This window comes from Anthonomus grandis, chromosome 18, assembly GCF_022605725.1.
Source record: "Anthonomus grandis grandis chromosome 18, icAntGran1.3, whole genome shotgun sequence".
In the NCBI taxonomy this organism is placed as follows: Eukaryota; Metazoa; Arthropoda; class Insecta; order Coleoptera; family Curculionidae; genus Anthonomus; species Anthonomus grandis.
This window is the reverse complement of record NC_065563.1, coordinates 6767348-6779356: the sequence shown is the minus strand read 5'-3', so window position 1 is coordinate 6779356 and position 12009 is coordinate 6767348. Positions and strand designations below refer to the sequence as shown.

Genomic DNA, 12009 nt, shown 5'->3' with positions numbered 1-12009 from the left:
TCTTTGCCTGAGCCTGTCCGCTTCTGCGTCCAGTGGTCCCCTTTTCTCTTTGATGACAAAAGGTATGTCTAGGTATGTGAGCTTGGTTCTGTCTGTTCTTAGGGCCAGGCGCCCAAGGTCCTGTATCTTGTCAAATAAGGCATTGTGCCCATCTTTCGATAGGATTGTTGCGCCATTTGACAGCAGTCTTTTCGCCCCCGATATAGCTTCAGCCCGTACCACTAAGTGTAGCGGGCTTAGTCCTATCAGGTTCTCTACGGCAGCAGTCGGCGTTGTTGACATCGCTCCTGTTATGCCCAGACATGCTATTCGTTGTGTTTTGTTGAGTATCTGTATTACAGTCCTCTTTTCTGCCGCATGCCACCATATAGGTACTGCGTATGTAATGATGGGTCTAACCATTGTCGTGTACATCCAATGTACCATTTTTGGTGACAGTCCCCATGATCTACCGAACATTCTCTTACAGTACATAAGAGTTTTCGTGGATTTATTTGTAGCCTGGATTATATGCTTCTTGAAGCTGAGTTTTTTATCCAGGGTTATACCTAGATATTTGACCTCGTCTTCAAGTCGCAGATTTTCTCCATAAAATTTTATGTTTCTAATGGGCTCTAGTTTCCTTCTTTTGGTAAAGGAAACCAGAGTAGTTTTTGTGGGATTTACCCTTAGTTGTTCTTCCTCACACCAGTGCTCGACAGTAGTCAGGGCTCTTTGCATTTTTTCGAATACATGAGCCTGACTACCCCCTCGTGTAAGGATGACTATATCGTCAGCATATCCTATAGCGAGGATAAGCTGCTTCTCCAGTCGTGTCAGCAAGCTGTCCAATACAAGGTTCCACAGCAGCGGTGATAGTACGCCCCCTTGCGGTGTTCCCCTGCACACTTTGGCCTTAACCGTTGTGCTGTTGAGATTTGCTGCTATTTTCCTATGATTTAGCATTTGGGTTATCCAGCCGCCAATCAAGGGATGTATTCCTCGTGCTGCTATGGCACGGTTGATTGAGTCATATGATGTATTGTCGAATGCTCCCTCAATGTCTAAGAAAGCTCCTAGGGCGATCTCTTTGTTGTTCAGAGATTGTTCGACCCTCTGGGTTATCTCGTGAATCGCTGATTCGCAAGATTTACCTGTTTGGTAGGCATACTGGTGTCGATGTAGAGGGTTGACCCGTAATACATTGTCCCTGATATGCCTTTCTATGAGCTTTTCCTCTGTTTTTAGGAGGAATGATGTAAGGCAGATTGGTCGGGAGGATTTAGGTTTCGCATAGGAGTCGCGTCCCGTCTTTGGTAGAAATACTACCTTTGCTTCCCTCCAGCTCTCTGGTATATGCGCCGTGGCTAGACTTGCCCGCATTATTTTACATAGTGCAGGCAGCAGCAGTCGGGTTAAAGACACAATAATATGGAGGCAATCTTAAACGATATGTCTATTACTTTTGCCAATATTGCCAATAAGATACTGATTTCTTTAACTTATAATCTTTAATTATATTTAACAACTCCTTTTTTAATGGAATTATAACTTAGGGACTAGTTGAAAATTGTTGTTGAATTGAAAACGCGATTTATTACTAGCCTAAGTGAGCAAAGTACTTACAGTTATTCTGGGAAAAGTATTTACAACCTCCATAAAATCCGAAACTGTACAAGCATAAACATACCCCAACCCAATATCATGATGTTGCCTTTCCAGTTTTCGATTAAGCCATGAAATTTTATTAAAAACGTCTTTGCAAATGATATCTCTACCTTCGTCTAACTCATGGGCATTATTCACTCCTATCAAGACGACTCCCGCATCCCTCTCGGGATCGTATAAGAGTTTCCAAAATAGTCGAGGCACCGGCAGTAGCATTTTTCCTTTAATGGTGTGCAAGTATAAGTCGGTTTTTCCATATTGGTTTGACAAAGAAGATACTCCATGGACCCCAGTGAAAACTTGCAAGTCTGCTTTGTAACGGTTTGCGTAGTCTCTTACGCTAATTTCCACCTCGTTCCAGTTTCCTCCATTGAAACTGGCCCATTGCGGGGCAGAGTTGACGTAATGGAAAGTCGCCAATTGTTGGAAAGCATACACGAAATCTCCTTTGGCAGTCAGGTGTCCCCTGTTGATAAACGTTTCTCCCGAAGGTTTTATGTAATTAAAAGAATTATTAGGTAAGCTTAGCAAGTTGTTTATGGTGCTCCTCTGGAAATCTTTGCGGTACAAAGTATCCAAGTTTGCCGAGGTGGGATAAAAACCGTTTTCCTCAAAGAACACTCTGGCAACTCCGCTGTCTCTATATCCAATTGTTTTTGTTAAATTATAATGGGAATACAACGGAATAAGTGTAAGACTATTAAAGCATATTTTAATTTGCCTTATAAACCCATCTCCCTTATCGGTAAGTTCATAACCTATTTCTATCTCCTCTCCACCTTCAAGGCATTTATTATGAGTGTACCTTACAATGTTTTTTGGTATACTTTCACATCTTAGGGAGTAAAAGTTAACATTTTCCTCTTGGTACTTAAAAGTTTCACCGGTTTCGCATGTGACCTCTATGGATTCACCAATGGGAACTCCTTGGTGCATCAAGTGGTTTCCAGGGCAAGCAATGTTGATTTTGTCAAGGGTTTCTATGGAAGTCAAGTGAGTGCTACTGTCTGGATAAATAACTTGGGAATTTTTGTTAGTTATCAGAGGACAGGGTTGGATTTGAAGGGGGTTTATTTGGCAATCTAAAAGAGGTGGAAAAAGTGAGTTTTGCAGGATCTTGGTTTAGTAAGGTAAAAGTATTTTATACAAACCTGCAGAGACAATTGTTATTTGGTTTATAATAAATATTGTGGTGAATATTAGATACATTTTATGGAATTTTGGTGACTAATGGGTAAATTTACTGGAATTTTGATATGGAATGAATAATTGTCAAAAATAACCTAAGTGTGTCATACATATGACAAACAATAAAAAAAAACACGAAAAAATTCATACTGTTTTATTACCCAATCAATGTATTAAGATTATTTACACAGCCAATCATGTTTACGCAAACTTACAGAATGTATATTTTCTCTTTTTCTGAATGTACCATTGATGTTCAAAATAATGTTCTTATTACGTGGTTATTTATTCTTCTTATGGCGTATGCTTCTAAGCATTTGGGATGTGTAACCTGACCCTTTTACTCTTGTTAATTTCACTCCTACAGCAGCTGATTGATCGAGAGCCTCTGTGTTGAGAAAAAACAGCAGAAAATGATTTTTTACCAAATATTAGGTTCTAGGTTTACCTTGCATGTTTTGCTTTCTATTTGGTGTCCCTTCTTGTTCGTGCATAATAGTTTCTTTTAGTATTTCATTTATATTTTGAGTTAGTTTGGGATTTTTGTCTTTAGTGGAAGTCGAGTTTAGGGCGTAGGTTTCTGTTTCTTGCGGACCACTTCTTCTGCATTCGCCACGGCTCAAAGGCTCTTTACCTTAAAAAAATAATTGATTAACAACAAATTTTGCTATAGCTTTTTATACTATAATAAAGTTTTCTCCCCCAAGCTCATATCCTAATGGATCTCTCTATATTAACGTGAAAGAAATATGAAAATCTTACAAGCGTCTACAAAGTTATGCCCATAAATTTCTGGTTATAAAAATTTTAATTTTATTAGCAGAATTTAAGGTTTTTCTTAGAACATTGAAAGGCTAGAATTTATAAACAACTTTGAGTTCAATATGTGCATATGTGCAATTCATCGATTCTCTGTTGTCAAGTTTACACGCATTTTCAAAAGAGGAAATATATAAAATATATTATAATTATTATTCCTAAAACCGCTTCTAAAAAATTTGAAATGGCAACATCGCCGGCAAAAGCTGATGTGATCTTGCGAAATGTCATCTTGAAAAAACGGCTTTCTGTTTAAATTAGGCACTTGTGAAGTTCTGTGTTTTTTCTTTAGTTTTTGATTAAAAAAGGAAAAAGGTTGAGTCATTTCAGTGTTTTGGTGAACTGTTACGATAGTAAAAACTTGTGCCGTTTATGCCGCACCATGCGAAAAAGGCGATCTTTTCACAGGTAAATACCGATATTGTCATAACATCATATCAAGGGACAGTACAAAGGGAAGTAGAATAATAAAAACTTATTATTGAGCTTAACTTATTATGAGCGGCAACGCGGCAACAAATCGTAAAGTATTGTTTATAAATTTCTCCTGGTTAATATCATCGATTTACTGCTTTAATTGATGAATTTAATATTACCGACTGCATAATCTTCAAGAAACCATCATACAGCTGTGGAATTCGATGGTAAATAGGCAATAAACTAATCTTTTAACACATATTTTTACCTTATAACACACTGCATAATCCGCCGATTGAACTTTGTACTTGACGAGCTAAGAACTGCTGCCAGGATCCTTGCGTCCGAACACCGGGCAGAGTTGCCGCTGTGCACAATTTTTCTTCTGCTCCAAATAATCGATCTACTCGAGCGGTAGAATACATGGACTGCGCAAACTGCACCAGCCGTGTTGAGGCACGCAACGCAATTCAGTGCGATGCCTGCAAAGGCACCATGCACGCGTTCTGCGCCGGGCTATCAACCGATGACTATACCCGCATTACGAGGAAAAGAGCACGGGCCTTGAAATTTGTCTGCGCTCGCTGTGAGACCCGAATGGAAAATCTGTCTAATTTTAAATCTATCATTCAGGAAGAAACATCCAAACTTATGGCCAAAATTACAGAGCTCGAAAGTAAATTGCGAGAACTCAGTTCAACCAATAGTGGCGCTCCTACAAGCATTGTACCAGCCCAATTTGAGGAAATTATTTCGGAGGTCAACGAGCGTAATATCCGTAAGAGAAATTTGATCATATTTAATCTAAAGGAACCCTCGTCTAATGAAAGTAAAGAACAAAGAATTCGCAAAGAGCGAGAGGATGTTAAGAATATAATGAAGACAATCACTCCCGACACTCAGATCAATGATTTCGATATGCACAGGTTGGGCAAATATGATCCTGGAAGAAACACACCGCGACCAATTAAAGTGTCACTCCCAGCAGAAGATACGATCCATAAACTAATAAAAAACAGCAAAAAACTTCGTGATTCGCAATATTATAAAAATGTAACCATATCTTACGATAAAACTCCCAAACAAATTAATTATTATAAAGATGTGAAGGCGCAACTTAATGCTAGGGTAGATCAGGGTGAACATGATCTTACAATTAAATATGTACTAGGAATTCCTAGAATTGTATCTTTAAACTCATAAGGTCACCCCCTTCCGATACGAATTTAAGCAAAGATCTTATATTATACTATCAAAACTCTAGAGGCTGTAATAGTAAAACTCATGAAATTTATAACTCATTATCTACGGGTTTTTGTGACATTGTGGGACTTACTGAAACGTGGTTAAAAGACGACATCTCAAGTTCTGAACTGTTTCCAACTTATTATGACGTCTATCGCGCCGACCGTAACTTCGAGTCTCATAGTGTCGCAAGGGGCGGGGGTGTACTCTTGGCCATCAAAGGGGAACTCAGGGCTGTGCCTATTGACTTTTCCCATATAAATCAACATTTTGCATTAATAGATATTGTAGGGTGTAGACTAAATATTAACTCTCATTTTCGTATTGGTGTAATTATAATTTATCTTATGCCGTCTTTATCCTATGATTATCTGGAAAATTTTATTGAGGCACTATGCCTGCATGATGCAGTTTTAAACCAGAAGTTGATTGTCTTGGGTGATTTCAACGTACCTCTCTTTGGTATTAGTGAACTTGATAATAAATGTGCACTTATTAATTATTTTCTAAATATTTTAGATCTAAAGCAATTAAACAATGTCAAAAATATTATTGACCGAACCCTGGATTTGGTAATTTCGAATGTTGACTGTACGGTCATAGAATCAGACATGCCGATTTCGAGGGTTGATCAATATCACCCCCCGCTACTCGTCTATGTTAATAACTTAAAAATCGAAAAATCACCATCATTTGAACTATGCAGAAATGCACCCAAGACGTTCAATTTTCGAAGGGCCAATTTTCCTTTGTTATACGATTCAATATTGCATGCAAATTGGGAACAATTGTTTAAGTGTTTGGGTGTCAACGAAGCCTGTGACCATTTATATAACTCTCTTAACGTTATGTTTCAGAACACTGTACCTTTGAGGAAGGATCGAAGGCGTCGGTATCCTCCCTGGTTTACCTCAGAGATCATACAGTTAATTAAAAGTAAAGAATCAGCCCACAAGAATTATAAAAGATATAATACAATCTACCATTATGATAAATTTAAAAACATACGAACTACTCTCAAAACAGTAAAAACAAACGCATATAATAACTATTTACGTAATATAGAAACGAATATTTGCAGGGATAGTTCTGAGTTTTGGAGGTACATTCAAATGAGGAAGGGCGATTCTAGAATACCGGGTATTATAAGGGATGGTGCCGATGAGTTTTCGAATCCACAATCGATAGTTGATGCTTTCGCCAATTTTTTTCAGAGTGTTTACATTGAGTCTGACGCTAACAACTTTACTTCATCTACACTAAAACATTGTCAAAGTGATGTAACTTTAAATTATTTAAATGAGTCTGATATTATTGAAGCCTCCAAAAAACTTAAAAACAAGTCAACTTGCGGTACAGACTTTATTCCGAGCTTCATAGTGAAAGACTGTATTGCGGCATTGGCGAAACCATTGACTTACATTTTTAACCTCTGCATACGCACAGGTATATTTCCTTCTTGCTGGAAGATAGCGCGAGTCATACCAATCTTTAAAAAGGGCGATAAGTCGGAGCTTCGAAATTATAGACCTATATCTATTTTATGCAATTTTTCCAAGCTCTTTGAAATTTGTATTCATAAACAACTGTACAATCAAGTTAAATCTTTCATCTCTATCGATCAGCACGGGTTTGTGGAGCAGAGATCATGTGTCACAAACCTGAGCTGTCTTTCTGAATATGTGTGTCAGGCGCTTAATGCTAGAGGTCAGGTAGATGTCCTTTACATGGACTTTCAGAAGGCGTTTGATCAGGTAGATCTCAGAATTTTATTAAAAAAACTGGATTATCTGGGCTGTTCCACAGGTCTGTTAAGTTTTCTTTCCTCGTATCTCAATGGGCGTAGGCAGTTTGTCGAGATCGACGGCTTTCGTTCTTCTCAATATATAGTGAAATCTGGAGTTCCCCAGGGAGCAAATTTGGGTCCTTTGTTGTTTATATTGTTTATTAACGATCTCGCATCAATCATCTCTTGTTATAAATTGCTTTTTGCCGACGATCTGAAAATTTACACTAAAATTAACTGTTTAGCCGACTGCCAACATCTTCAAGAAGTATTAAATAGTATTAATAGCTGGTGTCAGAATAACAGACTTTTTCTTAATGTATCAAAATGTTTTCTTGTTTCCTATTGTAGAAATAAAACTTCTATACAATATGATTACCATATACAGAATCTTCCTTTAACAAGATGCCATGAAATCAAGGATTTGGGTGTAACGTTTGATGAAAATTTTGACTTTAAAAGCCACATTCAGAATATTGTACTATCATCATCCAGGTCTTTGGGGTTTATTATTAGAAACTGTCGTAATTTTAACGATACCAGCGTGGTACTATTATTATATCAATCTTTTGTACGCTCAAGACTCGAGTATGCGTCACTTATATGGCATCCAATATATGAAACTGAAATCAAAAACGTTGAATATATACAACGCAGGTTTATAAAGTATTTGCACTATAGGGAAGATGGCGTTTATCCAGCCAGAGGCACTTGCCAAAATGTCATGCTTGGACGGTTCAATATGAAAACCTTACTCGATCGTCGTGTGACAACGGCTATAACTTTCTTATATAAGCTAGTAAACAACAAAATAGACTGCATTTCACTCTTAAATCAGATTCGGTACATTGTCCCAAGGATAAACTCCAGAAATTCTCGCACTTTTTATTGCAACAGAGCATTAAATAATATTTTCAAGAGAGCTCCGATTTTTTACATATGTAATTTGTTTAATACGCTTTGTAACTACAACATAGATCTATTTGTTGATACGCTATCTTCTGTGCTGAGGCTACTCAATCAATAACCTAGTATTACAACCTGTAAGTACCTGTCTAATGCTGTTTGTTATTTAGAAGTGTGGCATAAAGGTTTGTTGAGTTCTTTTTTTTATTTTTCTTTTCTTTTTGTTTATTCTTTAAATTAGTTTTAACTGTTTTACTTTACTACTTTGTTTTTTTGCATTTAATTTTTATTCTGTTATTATTGTTTTGATTTGTATTTTTTTTTCTGCATTTCCTGTAAGTGGGTGACCGTTGGAAATAAAGACTTATTTATTTATTTATTTATTTATTTATTTATTATTACGAAATCTATAATAATTATAAAATATTTAATTTCTATTAAAATGCTTTTTATTATATAACTAATTTTACTCCAATAATGTACATTAAAAAACGCATAGAGAGTTCATAAACGGTAATATAGTTTATAATTTAAAGCATAATCTATTAATAATAAATATTTATCATGCAAATATATTTTGACGACGTCACTGGTAAACATTACTTCTGTCGGTGGAAGCAACAATGCGATCGAGCGGCGTTGCGATGTTGTTGTCTTTTTCTCTAATATAGGGACGTTATTCATTTAACTTTGAATGTTGACTACTTTATAGAATATCTTATCACATTTTATAAAAAAAAAAGTGCTTCATATTTTATTAAAGAGAAATAGTATTATTTTGCGACTGTCAAAATAAGTGACAAATTTTTGTGATATTATAAAGTGTGTTTTTTTGCCATTTCTACATAAGCATTTGGCATTAGAGATGTTGCAAGCAAACAAACTGTCCATAGTTCCACGGCAATGCTAATTCTAGCCTTTCAATGTTCTAAGAGGTTTTCAAACATTAATGTTGCAATTTATTTCTGAAAACCTTAGATTTAGGCTCTTGAGAGGCTCCTGAACTTTGGTTAACAAAATTGCCTCTCGCTCAAAAAGTTGTTAAGGTACAAAAAACGTTTTGGTATTAAATTTTTTGATAAAAAATGCCCATTCTTTAACTAAAATATTTTAACAATATTCCTATTATTACATGAAAATATTCTCTAGAATAATACAATTTGCTTTGGCAAAAACATTCCTTAGCAAAAACTACCCTAATGTCCCAAATTTGTGACCTAGCAGGACTTTTTTACCATCAAACCCATCCTCAGGGATCTCTTATATTGGTTTCAAATAATAATGTAAAGGGTATAGTATTACTAAAGTAATGTTACTGGTAATTTTGATAATAGCAAGGTCGGTAATATTGGAAATATTTTTTGCTCTATACTCCCATTTATTTGTCCAGTTCTACTGTGATCCTGATTCCTGAACATATCGATTGGCGAATACCCGAAATCTGAGTTGTGACAAATTATGTGGTTCCCCATGGGCCGTGGCAAGCAGTGTTGCCAGGTATTGTTAACTCTTATGCACCAGTTTTGGCAGTAAAATGTGCCACCAAAGTGCCATCTTTTAAATTAGGCATAAATCAAGGAATTGCCACAACCTGTACCTCGGTTGCGCCAGTTCCGTCCGATGTTTTTTTATATTAGACTTGTTTTTTTAAACAAATTTAATTAAAAACAATAGATATTGGATTAAAATAAAGATCAACCCAACCATGAGGGAACTCAGGTCAACCACACGAAGAACTATATATTAACCATTAGTTTAACGAGATCACACAAATCAATTTCTGAAAATTTTTATGCAGTCATGAGAATGTAAACACTAAAGGAAATTGGCCGAACTCATCCAGATAGTACGGAAGTACGGATTTCGCGATTTATGCCCTTCTAGATCTAGAGTAATAGAAGTTTTAAACAAACGGATCTCTTTTTACCCATAGTTTTTTTGTAAACTTGTAGACATTCGCTATTTTGAAAAAAACTTTAGTTACAGATCATAGTTTAGTTATCGATCATGAAAACAATCGTATTTAAATACAAACAATTAATTAAAAAATATAGGAACAGCAAAAAATTATTATTAAGTTTAAGAAGTATTAGTTAGAGATGCGTCGTATTCGTAGGATTTGTACAAATGATACAAATCTCACTGTACTGTCGACTCATACGAATCGTAAGAAAGTTTTCGTGTTCGTGTAAATTCTGATTGCACCGAACAGTCTCATAATCAAATCATATCCTCATTCGAAAGAATAGTGACACAACTCAAAATTTATTATAATTTAGATTATTTGTGAAAAAAATTCTAAAAGTCCTAAATATTTACGTAGAATAACGACACATCTCTATTTAAAAAAATTACCGCGAGATGGCACTAGTGTCACTATTTCAATCATGCGCAATTCATTTCACAGTTTGTACGACACTGTCTCTAACTTAAATCTAAGTTAACATTTATTATGAAATTAGGACAGTATTGGAGTTATGTCGCTATTTCTTTTAATTTTCAGGAGATTTTTTTTGTAATTTTGATAAAAAGTGTCACATTTCATGTTAGGTCATTGTCTTATTTAAAGTCTGCACGTAGTAATTAGTATTAACCGTCATATTTAGTGATGTGACACTGTTTCTTTAAATTGAATTCAGAGTTTATATTTAAATGCGACCTATTTTTACTTTTACTGATTTTATTATTATTTTTTTGTACCCATTTTGTAAAAATTTTAATGTTGCTTTTCTTATTTAGATTTTTCGGCTAATAACAAGCTGTGCAAAAATAAAACATGTTCTCCAATCGGATATTACGGATGGTGAGCATGATTACTCACGGAGAAGACTAAGGAGAGTTACCATTGGTCCGGGATGAAGTTAATAATCTCCGAGGTAATAATTATAAAAAATGTATATTACTTTTATTATATTAAATAAAATAGTAAATTTGAATATCGAAACAATTTAAATTCGACTTAATTCTGAAAAATTACTTACAAACCAATAACACATCCAAAAAATGTATTTCAATTTATTAAAAACTAAATTGGCGCTTTTCTAAACACATTCAAAATTACAGGTGAGTGCAGTACCGATCTTCCTACTTCTGTTAATACGCCTGCTATTGATCCTTCATTAAAAGATGTTACTAATACGCCAGGTACTGACATTTTAGAATGGAAGACAAAGGAGAATGCTAAGTAACATCATTAATAAAGCTAAAGATTCCATGATATTTTAACTTGATGCTACAAACAAATTTGTTTTTAGATATCCAGGAAAACCAACAGGAACTAAACCATTATCAATAAATTTCAAACCGGGACAATATAAATGACTGCAAAAATGCAAGCCAGTATGAAGGTCCAAGTACAAGTCGACAACAAGAGTTACTTGAATATATTGAAGATTCCGACGACTCAGTTAAAGATACAGATTATGTTAACCAGTCATCTTCATAATCTTCCAGTTTTAGTACTTGCAGCTTATCTTCAGTTTCTGACTCTTCCTCTCAAGAAGAAAATGTGAAACCAGATGATATTCAGAAAAAGAGCAGGAAAAGAAAGATTGGTCCAGAAAAATGGCTAAAAAATGCAGCTAAGCGTCTTAGAAATACAGGTAAAGAGTATAGAAATGCCAAGATAAAAAAGATCTTTTTAGAAAGGCATATACATCCACCATGTGATGAAAAGTGCAAACTTAAGTATTTTACTAAATTTACTGAGGAGCAGCGTCTACGCGAGGAAGCGGAAAAAACAGCATCAAATTATGTTATGTATTACAAAATATTTAGTGAAGAATACAAAATTTCCTTTTTTATACCTAAAAAGGACCAATGCCAGTTATGCGTCGCTTTTGAAAATGGATGTGATAGCGATAAAGAAAGACTAAAGGACAAATATGAAGAACATTTAAATCAAAAAGAACTTTCGCGGATCGAAAAAGAAGCTGACAGAGAGTCATTAGCTTTTGTAGCTGCCTATGATCTCCAGGCAGTATTACCTTGCCCAAAAAAAA

The 12009-nt window shown here is 35.3% G+C and overlaps 2 protein-coding genes across 2 annotated transcripts in view; both read right to left on the bottom strand.

The window, feature by feature from the left end:
• Positions 1-1471: 1471 nt before the first annotated feature.
• On the bottom strand, positions 1472-2935 carry LOC126746855 (uncharacterized). The gene is made up of 2 exons (XM_050455248.1): positions 2799-2935; positions 1472-2729 (listed from the first exon to the last, which is right to left on the bottom strand). The coding sequence occupies exons 1-2, from the start codon at positions 2854-2856 to the stop codon at positions 1585-1587; spliced, it is 1203 nt and encodes a 400-aa protein (XP_050311205.1). The 5' UTR covers positions 2857-2935; the 3' UTR covers positions 1472-1584.
• Positions 2936-2974: 39 nt separating this feature from the next.
• Positions 2975-12009, bottom strand: part of LOC126746739 (uncharacterized) — a 94824-nt gene continuing 85789 nt past the window's right edge. Inside the window, exons 6-7 of the mRNA XM_050455069.1 lie at positions 3284-3469; positions 2975-3223 (exon numbers count right to left, since the gene is read on the bottom strand). Coding sequence (XP_050311026.1) covers positions 3117-3223; positions 3284-3469 — 293 coding nt within the window. The 3' untranslated portion in view covers positions 2975-3116. The remainder of the gene's footprint in view (positions 3224-3283; positions 3470-12009) is intronic.